Source organism: Triticum urartu, chromosome 4, assembly GCF_003073215.2.
Source record: "Triticum urartu cultivar G1812 chromosome 4, Tu2.1, whole genome shotgun sequence".
Lineage (NCBI taxonomy): Eukaryota > Viridiplantae > Streptophyta > Magnoliopsida > Poales > Poaceae > Triticum > Triticum urartu.
Genome location: NC_053025.1, coordinates 294,189,081 through 294,209,953, shown reverse-complemented (window position 1 = coordinate 294,209,953; position 20,873 = coordinate 294,189,081). Strand labels below are relative to the sequence as shown.

Genomic DNA, 20,873 nt, shown 5'->3' with positions numbered 1-20,873 from the left:
CAGGGCGCAAGGTGCGAGGCGTCAGGCGCTCAGGAGTTCATCACCAAGGCAATCAAAGACCTTCAGGAGGCGCGAGCCATGCGTGGCGAGCATCGCCCCGCACCATCCAGTGCAGTTGCCGCCCCTGACATGGGTGGCGAGCTGCGCGTCTACGTCAACATCCCAGGCCTCAATAGGGCTGCTTCTCAGAAGCTCTTCTGGCCGTCCCGCGTTGGCCGGAGTGGGGGCTCCCCCTGCAGCTATGTTCGCATGCCATTCGGCCTGCTGAACGCGGCTGCCTCTCACCAGCGCTGCATGCAGGGCGTCCTGGCGGCTCACGAGGCCAAGCGCCAGGCAGTCTTGATGGAGGAGGTGTCAGAATCTCGCGAGCCCCCCGGACCTCCGGAGCCCCTCGGGACTCAGGAGCCGGCCGGCTCGTGAGAAGCGGCTCCTACAGCACGCGTCTCCAGCTACCCCAACACATCTACAACGACGGTGCCAGGTGACTTTTTGGTTTGTTCAGTTGAGGGCGCCCCTCGGGCTGCATCATCCTCAAGCTGTTAGGGCCCATCCCTGCAGCCGCACCATTTTGATTCATGTACTCTGGACCGGTTATGCATGCTCGAGTTATCATGGTTGTTGACGTTACTCCTGCCGTCTCGTTATCCACGGAGTTGCCCGTCGCGGCCTCCGCATGTTGCTAACCCGCCTCTCGCTCATCCCGCAACGGGGGCTGCTGGCACGACGCCTGTGCTTGGGTCCGTCCCTGCAGTGCTGATAAACCTAAGAAACCGAGCTTTGGGTCGCGGCCGGCCCCGTGCACGTCACCTCACCGGGTCCTTAGTGCCTTCGTCTTCTTGCGGAAAGATCACCGGCAGGATAGCAAGCGCAATTGTGTGCTATGCTTTCTCTCTTCGGCTAACTCGCAGCAACCTCCGGAGCCGGGACCATGAGCAGCCTCGCCAGCACCTCGGGGCGCAACCCCTCCTAGGTACCCTCTCGAAGCCAACCACTCTTCTCATGCAAGTCGCTTGCACGTTAAAGGGGGGGGGGCTTGAGCACCGCGCCTCAGGGGCTCCTACTGGCTCTAGAGCCCTCACCCCCTGGTCTTGACCACGACATCGCGACCTGACATACCAGCGGCGGTTGAGCCTCGCTCGAGGGCCGGGACCCGAGAACATAGAGCATCTAGACGAGCGAGGAAGATGGGGTCGGCGTGAGCCCTGCCCAGGGGTGTCATCAGGAGAAGGGCATGGCTTAACGTCGCACGAGAAGCTCGTCCACGCAGCAAAGGAACCACCGCAGGTCCATCAAGATAAGTCACCTCGCACGCGCAGGCGTGGACCTCATGACCAGCGTTCTGTCCCTCGCGATCTTGCTCGGGCAAGGAAACTTCCCTTTCAGTCCTTCGGGGGCTACTTGCACGCCAAAGGGGACCTCCTGAGCATCGTGCCTCAGGGGCTCTTACCGGATCTCGGGCCGCTCACCTCCTGGCCTTGACCACGGCATCACGACCTGGCATACCAGCGACGGCCGAAGCTTGCCTGGGGACTGGATCCTGCCGGCGTAGAGCACTAAGCTACCGCGAGAATGAAATGGGGAACCATGCGAAAGCGAGAAACGCAAACACGGCATCGAATCGGGAATAATAACATTAAAATGCGAGCGTCAAAGTTTTTACGTACTCCCACGGGGCCCGTCATGATTTTTGTGCAGGAACGAAGCAAAAGGAGAAACCTCCTAAGAACCATGGCCCTGGCGGCATCGCCAGCGACGTCGGGATGGCGCTCCTCCCCCCCCTAGGCCCGGGCGCGACGACGCAGCGGCTCGTAGCTGTCGTCGTCACTTGAACCTGGTCCGAATGAAGCGCTGCTGCTGTCGGAGGAATTGCGGACAAGGCCAAGGACAAGTTCACCGCCGGTGGCCTCGCCGCCTTGATCACCTCCCCTAGGGCAGCATTCCAGATGCCGGCCGTCTTCTTCGAAGACCTTGAAGAAGAGTGTTGGTGCCCCGTCGTACTCGAAGTGGCGTGACCTCCCTTCGGGCGGCAGGTGCGGGCGATCGCGCCCCATCCCCGAGTCATAAAGACGTCGCCAGAGTCGACGACCTTGACTTCCGCTTCTGAAGCCTGGCTGCAGCAGTCGTCATGCTGCAGCCACAACTCGACGGGCCCCTGCGGCGGTACCTCCCTCGCCAGAGACTGTGAGAGCCGGATCCATGTGCGCGGCGGCATTGCCGCCCACACCACAAACTCGCGGGCCGTGCCTTCGGATGGGTCCACGGGCGGGGTGGCCGTATGGCCACCGTTTGTTCTCCTCCACGGCTCCGCTCCTCGCAGCGGCCGCGGTCGCTCCCATGGGCAGGGCTTTGCGTGCGAGCATACGCGCGAACCGGGAAGCCCGGTGGAGCGCGTTCGTGCCAGGGCCGCGTTTCCATGGGCACCGCGGTGGCATCACGAGAGCGATCGTGCCTCTTCTTTGGCGGGAGCAGCTCGGGTTCCACCTGGGGAGCCTTTCCCTTCTCCACGGCAGAGAACCTCCTCACCGGCGCCATGAACGCTCTGGCAAGACGGTGGGACGAAGAGGACGAAGGAGTGGGCGGCGAGAAGACGAAGATGGGCTGGGGGCTATAGCTGGGGGAAGGCCAACCGCCGGCCACTCATGCCCCGAGCCATGATGGCCTTTCTGCATGCGCCAGGCAGTTGTCAGGTCGGGCAGTTGCCAAGGCAGCGTGGGGAAGTGGAGACGCCCACGTTCCATCAAGCGCCACGCGTCGACTCGGTCCGCAGGCGATTGGGGCCCACGGCGCTTCGCCCTTGCCCTTTGGCTTCGCCTCGAAGCCAAGCCCGAGCGTGCCTTGGGCCCGGGGGCTACTGTCGGCGTTCTGGGAACCAGGGTACCCAGACTTGCGTGCCTGCGGCACATGGTGTGGCTCCGTCTACGTCCTGGTACGGCCCATCTACAACACCTTCAAGACAAGACCCTCGCGAGGGGCCAAGCCTCGCGAGGCGGGCGACATCAAAACCTCTGGAGGGAGTGGCCTCCCCTGGCTGTGTCCTGAGGAGCGGTGATATCTATGCAGGTGCCCACCTCATGAGGTTGAGGTGACGCAAGCCATGACGACTAAGGCCAGGCAGGCGCCAGCGGGCTCAGAGGAGCAGGTTTCCTTTTTGGTGCTAAGGAGGCAAGCGCAGGTGCGGGGTCCCGAGGAATCAGCCAAATGTTTCCATTCCCGTGCAACGAGACCAAGACCGCCAGGACGGCAGGACGGATGTCATCGTTGAGCCCACCGCAGCGTCACGACCAGAAGCTTTGCAGGCGAAGATCACCTTTCGTCAGGATAAGATGTGCTACTTGTCCGCTTTCAAATTGGCCACTGTGGTATCCCTTCCCGCCTACGTTTTGGAGGAAGAGGACCAAGGCCACTATAAATATAGGTTAGCCAACACCGTAGAAGGAGAGCTCTCTCCAGATCAGATCCACACCTCACCAGCTCACACCCACACCAGAGCAGACCTCGTGAGGTTGTTCTTCCCTTGTACTAGTTCATATTCAGCCCCTCGTGAGGCTAATCCACCCCAAAGCAGGAGTAGGGTCTTACACCGCAAGGTGGCTCGAACCTGGGTAAACTGCCGTGTCCATCTTCTTCCTTGTTCATCGAGCTAGGCCGTGGGGGTGACGAATTGGTTGGCTGAAGAGGTTGAGTTCTTCGCACACGCCCCAGAGTTTGAACCTTTCTTGGGTCTGCGGAGCCCTGAATCCGACACAAAGATAGCACCTCGACACATGGAGAAGCGCCGCTCCCTCGGGAGACCTGCTATCGAATGAAATTAAGGGAGTAGGAAAATACTGTATGGAACATAGGAAAAGGGCCAAACGCATTGTATACTGACACCATATCCGACTCCTATCTCTGCACACCCCATCGCACCGATATGGAGCCTTCCATAACCAGTGCTATATAAGGGGTACCAGGGGCATCACAGAAGGGGATCGCTCCCTCACCCTAGTTTTAGCCTACACCATGTAGAAGATTCAGGAGCTTCAGGCCTGGATCTACACCATCATCAGAACTAGCCCAGACTGCCTGACTTGCCGAGGTCCTCCCTCTACATTGTAACTCTCGATATTCTCCACATTTATAAGGAAGGAGCAAGGCAGGAAGTATGGCTTTTACCCACAATTGGGGCCTGAACCCGGGTATATCATGTGTCTTCGTGTTCTGTGCTCAAGACCCTCTGTTCTCCTGACGTGACGTCCCATCGACTACAAATTCCACACTCGCTCTATTACCGCTGTTAGGATCGACGTAAAATCCCTCAACAGGTATGGGTGACTCCATATCGATGCGTGGGGCATATAGGAGTAGGAGTTGGACTGGTGTTGGTTTACAACACGTATAGCCTTTCCTAAGTCGTAGGGAGTTTCCTTCGATATGTTGTACTTCGATGGGAAGTCTCCTCCGTGGTCGGTGGCAGTCCTCCTTGGTGCGGTAACCTATCTGTTGATTTAGTGGTGGCTGTTGACACGGCGTTAAGGTCCCAGGCCATAGGTAATTCTTCTTATCATCGACAATGATAGCGACGCTCCTTTTGCCTTTAAATATGTTAGCTCTGCACTAGTACATCACATACCTTTCTTTGAATATCCCTTCTGACTTGTATGTGTGTCACTTCACCACACTTTCCAAACAGTTCAGGCTCTTTTAATTAGTCATGTAATCATTTGCTGTTTTCTCAAATTCACATGAGGCAAAAAGGAACAATTGCCCATCAAAACAAACCAGAGAAAATCTGGGCTTAAATTTGTGCACAGTTCCTTGAAATCCTAATTTTCCTACTTGCCATAACAGGAAGAAGAAAGCACTGAGGATGAGGAGGATGAAAAGGAGATAGCACAGGGGGAAGCTATCTCCTGGCTTTTTGTGTTGACTATTTGGATTTCAATTCTCTCTGGGTACCTGGTAGATGCCATACAGGTAACAAAATGTTTACATCAGGATACAAATATAATCACTATTTTACATTAATGCATTGTCTCCTGCTCGAACTGTGCTTCTTTGCTATGTTGTAACAGGGGGCCTCTGAATCATTAAACATGCCACTGGCCTTTATTAGTGTTATTCTGCTTCCTATCGTGGGGAATGCTGCTGAGCATGCAAGCGCCATTATGTTTGCCATGAAAAACAAACTTGTAAGTAGCCCCTGCTTTCTGCAACTCAATTGTGTGATTCTGTTCTCATCTTTAATCTCTTGCATTCCACAAGGACATTACATTGGGTGTCGCCATAGGGTCGTCAACACAGATATCTATGTTTGTGGTAAGTTCATTTACTCAACAAGATTCAACTATTGTCCTGTACATTTTCAAGTTTTTTTTTGCAAGGTTAAACAATTGCAACCAACACCCATGTTGCATGATTTGCAGATTCCATTCTGTGTGGTAATTGGCTGGATGATGGGGGAAGAGATGGACTTGAACTTTCAATTGTTTGAGACAGCAACTCTTTTTATAACAGTACTTGTGGTGGCATTTATGCTACAGGTATGTTTGCAGAACGAGTCAGCATTTATAATGTATTCTGTAGTTTATACAGTTGCCACAATGTACTCCTTTTAGATTTGATCAAGTGCAACTCTAACACTTTAGTCTATGCTTTTTCCAGGAAGGCACGTCGAACTATTTTAAAGGCCTTATGCTCATATTATGCTATCTCATAGTTGCCGCAAGCTTTTTTGTGCACGTTGATCCCAAATCAAGTATGTATTTTTTTCACCTTTCAACCTCCATAATTATATCATCACTAATCCCTTGAGTTTATCTGGTGCTTGAACATAAAGGCTTATTACTCCCTCTGTTCCAAAATAATTGAAGTTTTAGGATTTTCCTAAGTCAAACTTTTTAAAGTTTGACCATGTCTATAGAAAAATCCAGAGAGATTTACAATGTCAAATATATACAATATGATAATATATTTCATAGTGAATCTAATGAAGTAATTTTGGTTTTGTAGATGTTGATATATTTTCATATAAACTTGGTCAAACTTAATGAAGTTTGACTTTGGACAATCTTAGAACTTCAATTATTTTGGAACGGGGGTAGTAAACAGTAATTTGGACAAATAACCTGTTAATTGCTTAAAATTGTTCTGGATTAAGAAATGAAGTGACCAGTGTTTCTGTGCTTATATTCCTTGTCAATTTGAAGTTGATGTGTGCCATGCGTATTGTTATCTGGGGAATTCCTCATGGTAGGCGCAAGGCAGCAGGGGCCGGTTAGGCTGTGGCTTGACAAGGGCAGTTTGATGTCCTGAAGGATGCTTCTGTATTGGTAGTCTCCAGGTTCTGTTAAGGTAGTTTACTTTGAGTTATATTCCAATTAGAGTCGAGAGTATGACAAAGTAGTACTAGTTCGTGTCCTAGACGCGGTTTCCTTGGCCTTGCAGGCTACTACGGGCAAGTTCATCAAGAACTTTGGTACCATCGGAGCCCCGCTCACAAAGCTTCTGAAGAAAGGAGGGATTACGGTGGTGCGAAGAAGTTCAGGCCACGTTTGGTGCGCACAAGCGCCCCCTCAGTACAGCCTCAGTCCTTGATATGCTTGACTTTGGCACTCGCTTCATCGTCAAGTGTGATGCTTCCAGCTCTGGCTTCGGCCCCATTCTTCACCAGGGTGATTTGTTGGCTTTCTACAGCGGCCAACGTGACTCCAGGAGGCAGTCCACAGGCCAGGCTAGGAGCAAGGAGTTCATCTTGGTGTGCAAACCAAGAAGACCTCATGCATGAGGCTGGTTAGGAGCCCAGTAAACCCTAGCTCTCGTCCGGCGAGGCTAGGGGTAGCTCATATCCATCTGTTCCATAAACATAGACAGTACTCTCGGTAGTCATATTCACCATTCTCTTGTAACCCCCTCGCACGGGGTGCTCCCACATCAATACAAAACAAAGCAGGACTTAGGGTATTACCTCACCATGATGGCCCGAACCTGGGTAAACCCTCCGTGCGAACTCGCCTCTGGTACTTCCGGCTACGCTCGCTACCCTACTGAGGGATCTGATGGTTTTCTGCACCGTCATCTGCGCCTATCAAGTTGTTGACAACGACAGTACATGGAGTCTTTTGACTAAGGACCACCGGTGCCTCACCCTCTCACTGGTACGTGGGGCCCGCGAGAGGCAGGAGGACTCGAGTGCTTGGGAGCCTGCTCATGTCAAACGACCAATTGCCTGACAACAGCCACCCAAGTGAAAGATAAGGCGTGTGACTAATTACGTCCAAGTTCATAGTATATATGAAAGGCCACTGTGGTGCCATCCCCTCCCCCTTGATGGTATATAAGGGGAGAGCCGCGGCCAGGAGAAGGGAAAGTCTTTTAGACACAATAAATCAAGTGGTAAGAAGAGAGGAGGGAAGAATAGGCGTGCCTGGGCCAGTACGCTCTGATCACTTAGCTATCCCCGAGCACTCCCCAATAGTGCGTGAGCACTTGTACCCTCCATATATCTACCATATAAACGGAACAAGGCAGGAGTAGGGTATTACGCATCATTGCGGCCTGAACCCGGGTAAAAAAGAATCATGTCTTGAGATGGTGATTTAGCTAGTTGTTTGTCTTAAGCGTGTTTTAGCCCAGGGCCAGATCATAAAAAGGAAGTCACCTGACTCTGATATCATGAGATCACACTCAGACAACCTTATATAGGGGGGACAGGGCTAGGGTTAAATGTATCCAGGTCGGTACGATCTAGCCTAATCATACGGGATTACACCAGATCTTGCGACGCGTATTTTCGTATGCCAAGTCTTGATGTGTGCCCCGGTGTATGTCATGGGCCGAGCCATGGGATTGTGGCATCCCATGGCTAATGGGCCGACTCCTGCCTTTGCTGGTACACCCTGGGGGCATGGCATCATCAAGTAGTTTGCAGCTTCTGGTAAGGTAGTCTAGTTTGAGTCAGATTCCAATTAGAGCCCAAAACATGTTAAAGTAGTACTAGTTCCCCCGTGTAAGCTAGAGGCAATCAATAATTAAAGAAGTCTAGTTTCTCTAATCCCTGTTCTCTATCTCTAATCCCGGTACTGATGTAGGGTAGGAACCCTAGGGGCCGATCTTTCACGAAAGGAGCGGATCCCGCGAAGAACACGAGGAACACGAGGGGGAAAAGAGGGAAAACACAAGAGGAAACACTAAACCAACACAAGAAAGTCACACATGTGCTAGATCCTCGAATACATCGGGTTCACACGGTACACAATTAACCAAGGACGATACAAGGGTAGCCGGTCTTCTCCGTGAGGAGGTCTTGATGTTCTTCCCTAAAGAGGGGTCTTAATCCAAAGGGATCTTCTCCGAAGAGGCCGCGGTCTCTCACGAGGAGTAGATCCGATGTGGATGAGCGAAGCTCTATCTCTCAAAATGAGCTAAACCAACGCTAACCCTAGTACGGAGCTAAGCGACAAGTATATATAGTCCAAGGGGTAAGTTGGGGGATACATGGGGTAAAACCCCTGTCGCTGCGCGCAGGCAAGGCGGTTGTACCGCTGGGAGCTCAGGTACTGGTTCCTGGAGGCGTTTTCGGATGTGCTCAATGGTTGTACCGGTGCTTGGGGCGGTTGTACCGGTCAGGTGGCTGTTGCAGGGATAAACCGGCTATTAATGTAATGGCAAAAGTGATATGTCCAATACCAAGATGAGGTTACCGTTCTTCGGTTCCTCGTCCGTAAGCAAGAATGGATGACGGTGATCAAATGGGTGGCACGAATACCAAGATGTAGTCGAGGTGGTCGTTGTTGTTGACGTGTCCGTGGCGAAGATGAGCGGCGGTGATGTCGATGTCGAACCGTACCTCGATAGCCGAAACACAAAAGGATACGGTACCGCAACTCAAATTCTCAAAGCTCGACGTGGCAAACGTGTCGGAGAGCGAAACGGTCCAAAATGGTGGTGGTATGCGGAAGTGGTGATGGTGTATAGTGGTTGAGGCAAAGATGCCAATCGGTTTTGACTGAAACTGGGCGGGGCGGTAGTACCGCTTGTATAGGCGGTAGTACCGCTGGGGTTGGAAAAAGATCACAAGATCTGGATCGGTGCGGGTTTTGGGGCGGGCAAGGGTAATTTTGAGGTCAAAATTCGAGCGATATCATGGATGGAAGGTGGAGAAAATTAGGGAGATGCTAGGTCCACAAGTAACAAGGCAAATCCCTGGATCAAATCCAACAAAATCCCAACACACCAACAAATTACAAAAAAAAATTTGGGGTTATTTTTGTGAGGAATTTTCGAATTAGGACGAGAAACAACAAAAACTAGGCTAGAAACACAACGGGGAGGCTCCGAAATCGTGATCAATCTGGCTCATGATACCAAGATGATGTAGGGTAGGAACCCTAGGGGCCGATCTTTCACGAAAGGAGTGGATCTTGCGAAGAACACGAGGAACACGAGGAGGAAAAGAAGGAAAACACAAGGGGAAACACAAGAGGAAACACTAAACCAACACAAGAAAGTCACACATGTACTAGATCCTCGAATACATAGGGTTCACACGGTACACAATCAACCAAGGACGATACAAGGGTAGTCGGTCTTCTCCGTGAGGAGGTCTTGATGTTCTTCCCTAAAGAAGGGTCTTGAATCCAAAGGGATCTTCTCCGAAGAGGCCGCGGTCTCTCACGAGGAGTAGATCCGATGTGAATGAGTGAAGCTCTATCTCTCAAAATGAGCTAAACCAACGCTAACCCTAGTACGGAGCTAAGGGACAAGTATTTATAGTCCAAGGGGTAAGTTGGGGGATACATGGGGTGAAACCCTTGTCGCTGCGCGCAGGCAGGGCGGTTGTACCGGTCATGGGCCGGTTGTACCGCTGGGAGCTCAGGTACTGGTTCCTGGAGGCGTTTCCGGATGTGCTCAGCGGTTGTACCGGTGCTTGGGGCGGTTGTACCGGTCAGGTGGCTGTTGCAGGGATAAACCGGTGTTGTACCGGCCTTGCACCGCTTGATGTCAGAAGCTTGACCTGTAGTTGACCGGTGGTCGAGCGGTTGTACCGCCCGGGCGGTAGTTGGGCGGTGCATGGGCGGTTGTTTCGGGATTTCTGAGGTGGGATGATGTTCTTCATGCTCTTGATCTCCTTCTTGCATCGTGACTTCTCTTGGGTTGCTTACTTGGTACCTAAGCACACAAAGAATCTCCGTTTGAGGTAGTAGCCATGTCTCAAGTGGGTCAAAGGGAAGTTCAACAAGGAGAGAGTTAACCTCGTTCTCAATGGCTCTCGCATGGGCTCTTGTCATTGGTCCAAGTGGTGTCGTGGGAGATGTAGGTAGGTCCATGGGGATGACCTTGGGATGCTCCGCATCATCTCCCCTCCCTTGGGGAAGATCCGTTCTCGATCGAATTCTTCATCACCATGGAAGGGCGAGAGGTCCTTGACATTGAAGATATCGCTCATGTTGTACTTGTCACGGGGGAGGTCGATCTTGTAAGCGTTGTCGTTGTAGCGTGCAAGCACCTTGAAGGGTCCGTCTGCTTGTGGTCGAAATTTGGACTTGCGTTCTTGTGGAAAGCGGTCCTTGCGAAGGTGTAGCCACACGAGATCACCAATATTGAAGACCATGGGGTGCTTGTTGATGTTGCGCTTGGTCGCAAGTCGTACTTGGCGCTTGACGGTTTGCCTTGTATCTTCATGCACCTTCTTGAGATGGGTCACTCGTGCACTTGCGTCCAAATTGATGCGCTCTTGGAGTGGTAGGGGAAGAATGTCCAATGGTGACAACGGGTTGAATCCGTAGACTACCTCGAAAGGGGACTTGCCGGTTGTTGAGTGCCTTGCTTGGTTGTAGGCGAACTCGGCGATAGGTAGGCACTCCTCCCACTCGATGTTTTTCTTAATGAGTACTTGAAGTAGAGCGGAGAGTGTGCGGTTGGTCACCTCTGTTTGGTCGTCGGTTTGAGGATGGTAAGCCGTGGAGAAGAATAGCTTGATTCCGAGCTTGGCGCATAGGGTCTTCCAAAAGAAGCTTAGGGACTTGATGTCGCGGTTCGAGACGATAGTCTTTGGCACTCCGTGTAGACGCAATATGTCTCTACAAAAGAGATTAGCAACATGTGAAGCATCATCTATCTTGTTGCAAGGAATGAAATGTGCCATTTTGAAGAAACGGCTACAACGACAAATACCGAATCGTTCCTATTTCGAGTCCTAGGCAAACCAAGTACAAAGTCCATGCTAATGTCTTCCCATGGTTGATATGGAATGGGTAGAAGCATATAAAGGCCATGGGATTGAGCTTTGGACTTAGCTTTGTGACATGTAGAGCATCGGTTGGTGAAGCGGTTGACGTCACGAAACATCTTGGGCCAATAGTAGTTCTTTGAAAGCGTAGCGAATGTCTTGTCTCGTCCAAAATGTCCCATTAAGCCTCCTCCATGAGATTCCTGCAAAAGCAACGAACGAAGAGAAGACTCGGGGATGCAAAGTTTGTTAGCTCTCATAAGATATCCATCTTTGATGTAATAGTGTTCCCAAGAAGTATTCATCAAACACTTGGCATATGGAATAGCAAAAGTAGGGTCATGCTCATACAAGTCTTTTATGTGCTCAAAGCTAATGACATCCAATTCAAGTTGAGTAAGAAGCATGCATATGCGGGAAAGAGCATCCGCTACAATGTTTTCCTTGCCTTTGATGTACTTGATAACATAAGGAAAAGACTCAATAAATTCACTCCATTTAGCATGACGCTTGTTCAACTTGGTTTGGCCCTTAAGATACTTGAGTCTCATGATCGGTATGAATGATAAACTCATGGGGACGAAGGTAATGTTCCCATTCATGCAAGACTCGCACTAAAGCATATAGCTCTTTGTCATAGATGAGGTAATTGAGTTGCGTTCCGGAAAGTTTCTCACTAAAGTAAGCTATAGGGCGCTTCTCTTGCGTTAACACACCTCCTATGCCATTACCACTAGCATTGCAATGAATCTCAAAGGGTTTGTCAAAGTTGGGTAATGCAAGCACGGGAGCATGAGTAAGCAAATTCTTAAGCTCATTGAAAGCGGTATCTTGGGATGGTCCCCAAACAAAAGGCGCATTCTTTTTCTCAAAGCATGGAAAGGAGAGGCAATGGTGCTAAAATCCTTCACAAAGTGACGATAGAAACCCGCAAGGCTAAGAAAGCTACGCACTTGTTGCAAATTGGTAGGTTGTGGCCAAGTCTTAATAGCATTCATCTTGGACTCATCAATATGAACACCCTTAGAAGAAACAACAGAACCCAAGAAAACGAGCTTGTCAACGCCAAAAAGGCAATTCTCCATGTTAGCATAGAGATGCTCTTTTCGAAGAGTTTGCAAAACGGTTCGTACATGGGTGACATGCTCTTTGAGAGACTTGCTAAAAACAAGGATATCATCGAAGTAGACCACAACAAACACACCAATGTAAGGGCGAAAAACATGATTCATAAGACGCATAAAAGTACCTGGTGCTTCCGAGAGACCCATAGGCATGACTAACCACTCATACAAGCTAAACTTGGTTTTGAAAGCGGTTTTTCATTCATCACCCTCTTGTATGCGGATTTGATAGTAACCACTCTTAAGATCAATTTTGGAAAAGATAGTGGCACCGCTAAGCTCATCGAGCATATCATCAAGGCGTGGAATGGGATACCTATATTGAACGGTGATAGTATTGATAGGTCTATAATCGGAGCAAATGCGAAAGCTACCGTCTCGTTTTGGCACAAGGATGACCGGAACGACACAAGGGCTCAAACTTTCACGCACATGTCCATGGTCTATGAGATGCTTTACTTGCCTTTGTATTTCTTTGGTTTCTTCGGGATTGACGCGGTAGGGAGATTTGTTCGGAAGCGGCGCTCCGGGGATGAGGTCGATGCGGTGCTCAATGCCTCGTAGTGGAGGTAGTCCCGGAGGTAGCTTGTCGGGGAAAACATCGTGAAATTTCTGCAAAAGAGAAGACAACACTAGAGGAAGAGTGTGAGAAGTGTTAGTTTGTGGTGCATTGTCCTTGCACACGAGGACGTAGTGTAGGACACTAGATGAGTTCTCACCCACTCCTCTTATCTCGCTTTTGGTGGCAAATAGGACTAAGTTCTTCTTTTCGCTCATCGTGGAGGTGTTCGATTTGGGCTTGTGGCGCTCACTCTCTTTTTGGTGGCTCGCTCTTTCACTATGATCTCCACGATGGGTGGCTTGCTTGTCGGCGATCACTTGGCTTGGCGACATTGGACGGAGGACGTACTCCTTGCCCTTCATCTTGAAGATGTAGTGGTTCGTTCGGCCGTTGTGGGTGACTCCTCTATCAAATTGCCATGGGCGTCCAAGGAGAATGTGGCAAACGGTCATTGGAACGACGTCGCACTTCAAGGTGTCTTCGTAGGCGCCAATTTTGAAGGAGACTTGTACTCGATGCTCGACTTGGATAGTGCCGGAGTCGCTAAGATTGCACTTTGTATGGATGAGGGTGCTTCGTCTTGGGCAATTGAAGCTTGCAGGGGCGGAGCTCTGTTGGGGCCAAACTGGGCCATGGCCCGCCTAGGATTTTGGCAAAACTAATTTTACATATGCATCTTCGTAGCCCAGCCCAACTAGCACAGCGCATGACATCCCCATCCTCTTCCCGTCTCGAGCACGTAGTCGCGCCGTCTCCCGGATCAGGGATCATCGGCCACTGGAGCGAGCCGCCCGGCATCTCGCAGAGCAGCCGCCACCCACCATCTCTCGGAGAAGCCGCTTCCCGTTGGGATCTCGCGTCAATGTCGTCAACGTCCCTGCCCTACTCTCTCCCCCTGAACGAGCGGCGACGACATCTGGGCGGCCGCGCCGTCGTGGTGCCGGCAAACTGCTGGCGCATAAGCCCCTTGCGGCCTTGCGTCTGCTCTCATCCAAAGCTCCAACATCCAGTCCTGCCAACATCCCTGCGCTGGTGCATGACCCCGACCGGACTGAATTTTCTTGAGGACACACTGACACATAACAGGGCAGCACTGGTAAACTAACATCTTGCCCCAAATTCCATGTTTGATAAGCAATAGTCTGACTTCTTTCAACTCCTTACATCTAATGATAAGTAATAGTCTGATCTTATGCAAATTGCAACCTAGGTAATTATGGGAAGGATAATCAGACATGGAAAAGAATTTAGTTTGGTTTTTAAAAGAAAAAGAGATGACATAACTCAAGTTGAGGAAGAACATGTATTGCCCTTGCTTGAATTAGCTAACTTAATGGTGCTTCATTGTTTGTATTAGCTAACTTAATGGTGCTTCATGGAATCATGGTTGAATATATGTTGCCGTGTATATATGTACATATCTGATTGCTTCATCTTGTAACTTTGCATAATATAGTAATATACTAATGCTTATGATTCAGATTTTTTTTAAATGTGTTCTTCTTTAGTCTGGCCCGCCCAACATTTTCTTTCAAGCTCCGCCATTGGGAGCTTGTAGGCAAAGTTCTTCACTTGCGAGGTTATGACAACTCCCTCCATCGATGATGACCTTGACGGATCGTCCATTGATGCCGGCCTTGGTAGAAAGATGTGGCATCTTTGGTCTTCTTCTTGGTGATGTTGGAGAGTCGAGACTTTGGAAACAACAAGAGCGGGACTTGAATCTTCATCGCAAACGACTTGTTCTTCTTCACCGTTCACTTGCCGGTGCATGGCGACTTGCTCAAGAGCGTCCATTTCTCCTTCACTCATCGAGTCATAAGTGCCGTCGTCGTTGAGGATCATGGTCCTCTTGTTGGTGCATTCGTAGGACTTGTGGCCTCGGCCTCCGCAAGTGAAACACTTGAAGGAACTCGTCTTGACGGTCTCATCGGTTGGGGTTGATGATGATGAAGCTCTCGGCTTGAAGTTGCTCATAGTAGGATGACTTGGAGTTGACGAGGCTTTCTTTGAGCTCGACTTGTCGATGTTGGTACTAGAAGGCTTGGTAGTCGGTGATGGAGTCGTTGAAACTTGGTTGTTGGAGAAGCCGTATGACTTGGATGAGAACTTGGCATACTTGAAATCATCTTGCACTTGGCGTTTCGCTTTGGTAGCTTGATGCACTAGCTCGATGAGGTTCGAGTATGGTTGGAAATCGGCGATCTTCTTGATGGAATGATTGAGGCCATTCAAGAAACGTGCCATTGTTTGCTCATCATCTTCCGTGACGTTGACTCTTATCATGGCAATCTCCATTTCCTTGTAGTACTCTTCAACACTCTTGGTTCCTTGCTTGAGGAGTTGGAGTTTCTTGAAGAGGTCGCGGTTGTAGTAGGTAGGCAAGAATCGTGCTCTCATGACATCCTTCATTTGCGCCCAAGTAGTGATGGGTGGTTCACCTCTTGCCTCACGGCGCTCGATTACTTGTTTCCACCAAATGAGGACATAGTCTTGAAACTCAAGGGATGCCATCGCAATCTTCTTCTCTTCTTCATAGTTATGTAAACGGAAAATCTTGTCAACCTTCAATGCCCATGAAAGGTACTCTTCGGGGTCGTTGCTTCCGTTGAACTTGGGCATGGTGAACTTGAGTTTGCCGTAGCGTTGCTCTTCATTGTGTTGGGGTCATGGATGATGACGCCCGTGTTGTAGATGATTGTTTAACTCGTGGTGCTCTTGGCGCGGAGGGTTGTCGACCTCATGATGCTCTTGTCGTGGAGGATCTCCAATGTCTTCATGTTCTTGATGTACTTGATGTTCTTGGCGAGCTTGTGGAGAAGCTTGTTGAGCTCGAGGAGGAACTTGAGGAACGTGAAGGTGCAGCGAGCTTGATGTCGTCGTTCATGAATTTCTTCGCGAAGTGCGTCCTCTTGTTCACGGGCTTGTCGGCCTCGGTCGGCTACGACTCGACTTGAATCTCGTAGTGCTTGTTGCGCTGCAAATGCTTGAGCGTCATGAAGTTGTTGTTCTTAACGTTGTGCCTCGGCATCTTGTACATCTTGATGTAGACGCGCGAGCTCTTCCTCTTCATGTTGGCGTTGTCTTTGCTGTTCTCGTGCTAGCGCGAAAGCCTCTTGGGTTTGACGTTGTCGTCGCTCTTGAGAGTCGGTGTCGCGTAGAGGATTGAGGCTTGCTTGACGATCGTTGTGCGCGGCACGGCGTAGAGTGTTCGAAGTCGGTGTATTTGAGCTGGAGAGGGTGAAGTCGGAGTGTCGACTTGAATGGCTCCTTCTTGAAGTGGAAGAAGAGCTGTTGCGCAACAAAGCACGAATCTCATCCATTCTTGCGTCATTCTCTTGCTGGTGATCGTCGAGCTTGTGGTCGAAGTAGTCCCTTGTACGTTGCTCGGAGAGTCGCAAGTCGGCGACGAGGTTGTCGATGCGTTCACTCATAGATTGTTGCTCTTGATGCAAAGCACGTTGTGCACCAAAGAGGTGACTCTTGGTGACGAAGGAGTTCATGTCGTCGTCTTGCTTCATGAAGAGTGGGTTGGTAGAAGTACTTGGCCTATCCATCATTCCAAGACAAATGTGAGTGGTAGAAAGAGAAGAACAAATACCAAATGTACCTTGACCGAAGTTGAAAGTGGATCGATGATCACCCCAATGTAGGACAAGGAAATAGTACAATTAGTACTAGCTCTTGTCGGTTTCTCACACCTACACAAGTAAAAGGTTATGGTGGAGCTTGGTTAGGATGGTGGCACAAAATTTGATGCAATTGTAAGTGAGCTTCAATAATGTTGGAAAAGATTCGCAAGATGCAATGTAATAAGTAGACCAAGCAATAAGGTACACGGAAACACACACGCAAAAAGATAAGTGGGGTCGTGTAACCAAGGGTGAGCCAAATGTGGAATCCACAAAAATGCTCTTGTTGCACAACGCTAGAGAGACGCTAGCACGATTACACAATAGGCGGATACAAGAACTTGTGCACAACCTACTTAGCAAAAATGCAACGACTTCTATCCCAAGTATGCTCTATGCAAGGTGTTTCTATGATATGATCCAAGATGATCGAGTATGGCAATCTTAATGTTGTATGATGCTATGGTTCTTGCTTAAAAGCTCTTTGCTTATCTTTCCTCTTTGCTTAAAAGCTTATTTGGCTCTTTGATGTTTGAGCTCTTTTCTCATGCAATGCTTGAGGAACCAAGATAGCAATTGTGTATGGGATGACAACTTTGTGACACAAGAGATGATACCAATATATGCAACAATGATGTATGTATGCTATGGGAAGTATGATCACTAACGTGCACAAGTATTGTTGCCGGTAATACTCAAAGGCTAGTCTTGATGGGTAAGCAACGCAAAGGAGTAAGGCTATGATGGCTATCAATGTAATGGCAAAAGTGATATGTTCAATACCAAGATGAGGTTACCGTTCTTCGGTTCCTCGTCCGTAAGCAAGAACGGATGACGGTGATCAAATGGGTGGCACGAATACCAAGATGTAGTCGAGGTGCTCGTTGTTGTTGACGCGTCCGTGGCGAAGGTGAGCGGCGGTGATGTCGATGTCGAACCGTACCTCGATAGCCGAAACATAAAAGGATACGGTACCGCAACTCAAATTCTCAAAGCTCGACATGGCAAACGTGTCGGAGAGCGAAACGGTCCAAAATGGTGGTGGTATGCGGAAGTGGTGATGGTGTATAGTGGTTGAGGCAAAGATGCCAATCGGTTTTGACTGAAACTGGGCGGGGCGGTAGTACCGCTTGTATAGGCGGTAGTCCCGCTGGGGTTGGAAAAAGATCACAAGATCTGGATCGGTGCGGGTTTTGGGGCGGGCAAGGGTGATTTCGAGGTCAAAATTTGAGCGATATTATGGATGGAAGGTGGAGAAAATTAGGGAGATGCTAGGTCCACAAGTAACAAGGCAAATCCCCGGATCAAATCCAACAAAATCCCAACACACCAACAAATTACAAAAAAAAAATTGGGGTTATTTTTGTGAGGAATTTTTGTGAGGAATTTTTGAATTAGGACGAGAAACAACAAAAACTAGGCTAGAAACACAACGGAGAGGCTCCGAAATCGTGATCAATCTGGCTCATGATACCAAGATGAGTAGGGTAGGAACCCTAGGGGCCGATCTTTCACGAAAGGAGCGGATCCCGCGAAGAACACGAGTGGGAAAAGAAGGAAAACACAAGGGAAAACACAAGAGGAAACACTAAACCAACACAAGAAAGTCACACATGTACTAGATCCTCGAATACATAGGGTTCACACGGTACACAATCAACCAAGGACGATACAAGGGTAGCCGGTCTTCTCCTTGAGGAGGTCTTGATGTTCTTCCCTAAAGAGGGGTCTTGAATCCAAAGGGATCTTCTCCGAAGAGGTCGCGGTCTCTCACGAGGAGTAGATCTGATGTGAATGAGTGAAACTCTATCTCTCAAAATGAGCTAAACCAACGCTAACCCTAGTACGGAGCTAAGGGACAAGTATATATAGTCCAAGAGGTAAGTTGGGGGATACATGGGGGTGAAACCCCTGTCGCTGCGCGCAGGCAGGGCGGTTGTACCGGTCATGGGGCTGGGAGCTCAGGTACTGGTTCCTGGAGGCGTTTCCGGATGTGCTCAGCGGTTGTACCGGTGCTTGGGGCGGTTGTACCGGTCAGGTGGCTGTTGCAGGGATAAACCGGTGTTGTACCGGCCTTGCACCGCTTGATGTCAGAAGCTTGACCGGTAGTTGACCGGTGGTCGAGCGGTTGTACCGCCCGGGCGGTAGTTGGGCGGTGCATGGGCGGTTGTTCCGGGGTTTCTGAGCTGGGATGATGTTCTTCGTGCTCTTGATGTCCTTCTTGCATCGTGACTTCTCCTGGGTTGCTTACTTGATACCTAAGCACACAAAGCATCTTCGTTTGAGGTAGTAGCCATGTCTCAAGTGGGTCAAAGGGAAGTTCAACAAGGAGAGAGTTAACCTCATTCTCAATGGCTCTCGCACGGGCTCTTGTCATTGGTCCAAATGGTGTCATGGGAGATGTAGGTAGGTCCATGAGGATGACCTTGGGATGCTCCGCATCAGGTACCTTCCGCTACTGCACCAGCAACGGGCCGCCTTGCCGATGACCCGTCGGCCCCCAAGCACCCCCAGTCCACTGGATAGCCCTCAGATCCAGGGGCTGTTCCACATATTGTTATGTACATTGCTGATCTTTTAACTCTTTAAGCACTCTCAGAAATAATGCTATCTGTCACACCAACTCAGTGAGAGTTTCTAATGCCATATGGTATGTACTTGGCCGGAAGCAACCAACTTATTTTCAAATGTCTTGTTTGTACATTAAGTGGTTTTACTGTTGCCGCATCCACTAACCATGTTCATTATTGGCCTAAAGCAGGTGACAACAAATGACAAGTTCCCAACAGAACTGTGAAGTGATAGGGAAGGCTACTATCAGAATTGCAGATTTAGCATGTAGCAATGTAGCACCCGCGGATTCCTGAGTTTGAAGAACTTGCTGGTAGCAGCATCCCACATTAAGGCTTAAGTTTCAGCTTGAAATCACAAGGCGCTGATGCGGCTTTTTTAAGATAGCAACGGCATCACCCTTCGAGAAACTGTAACTATATGGAATAGCGCACGAGGACCACTAGTCTGTATTTGCTGTAAGCTACACCTGGTTGCAGTTTTGATGATGTTGTTACAGTTTGCAAAGGAACTGACTACACTCTGCAGTCCAAGGGACACTGGTAGTTATGTAAATGTTCTATCACCGAATATAATATGGAATGGATTTGTTATGTCACGACGGTCTTTGCCGCAATGCTTAGCTCTTTCCATTATACAGATCAATTCACTTCCATATACCGAGACAAAGGAAAACAACGTGATCGGACTATAATTGAAGAGGTCAGTTGATGCTGGCTGATCAGGTCTCTAGTACTTTCCGTCTCCACAAGGCTATGTTTGGTTGCTAGGGTGAGAAATTCCAGGGTAAAAACAGCACGGGAGTAATTTTCTTCACAACTTGAAATCCACGGGCATCGCCGAGCAAGAGAGACCCGTCTCCAACCTCGGATTAACCATGCAAATCAGCATAGCCAGCCGCCGGTACAGGGAGCTGAGCTCAACCAAACACCACCTTACGCAGCCTATTCAATTACTCGCCAACTCCCACCCTCTGACTCCTCCTATCACGCACTAGCCAAGCATTTTTCCAAGTTCGCCAATCAGCTACGATTTTGCCTGCCACCACTGTTTCTACCGATGAGATCTGATCGAAGGTTCGACTGTTCCACTCCTTCCAGAGAGAGAACACGACAATGTTTATTAATGCATTCTTTTCCTTAGTTTGCTTGGTAGTTTTTCTTTAGCCCGGGGATTTAACGTGGATGGGCCCGGATGTCCCTCTCCCCTATATTGATAAAATGCACAACCCCACAGCCATAGGAAGGGATTCCATGGGTGGTAGCTACCCAAGGAAAGGGTGTGGATCCTGGGGGATATCGGGCAACCAAAGGAGCCCTAAGTATATGACCACAAGTTCCCTTTTCTCATCATGCGAGGGTTTATTGTTGTTGCATTTTTGTTTTTGAAACCTTAACTAGCTCGTCGTTGCCAGATTTCTACATGCCTACGTTGTTAAAGTGATTATGCTCTGTTGTGGAAATGGAATGCAATTGCATGGTTAGAGGGCAAGAACAGTTGGTTTGTGAACAAGTCAACTCCAAGCTTCAATGTTAAAGGTCACCGAGTCAAAAATCCTTGAATTCATAAGCCAAATCACATGTGCTCCCTTCATTTTCTAATAGAGTTGTATACACATTTACACTAATCTAGGCCCATTTTAAAAAGTTTATATAATGTGTACAAGGTGTTTCTATTTTTACAAGTAAAATAATCTTCAACACCATACTTGATATAACTATTTAGATGTCGAAAATCCCTTTTGGAGCCTGGGCTTCATGGAAAATTGGAAAATT

The 20,873-nt window shown here is 49.3% G+C and overlaps 1 protein-coding gene and 1 long non-coding RNA gene across 2 annotated transcripts; both read left to right on the top strand.

Annotated features, from left to right (window-relative positions):
- The first annotated feature begins 2,413 nt into the window (after window positions 1-2,413).
- On the top strand, window positions 2,414-19,696 carry LOC125554728 (vacuolar cation/proton exchanger 2-like). Its single transcript, XM_048718175.1, is given in 7 exon segments — window positions 2,414-2,550; window positions 4,794-4,956; window positions 5,055-5,171; window positions 5,245-5,298; window positions 5,406-5,522; window positions 5,644-5,737; window positions 19,286-19,696. Coding segments are annotated over 7 exon segments (699 nt in total). The 3' UTR covers window positions 19,303-19,696.
- LOC125551523 lies at window positions 9,614-18,979 on the top strand. Its single transcript, XR_007302767.1, has 2 exons — window positions 9,614-9,856; window positions 18,493-18,979. It is a non-coding gene; the product is annotated as an uncharacterized LOC125551523 (long non-coding RNA).
- Window positions 19,697-20,873: the final 1,177 nt, after the last annotated feature.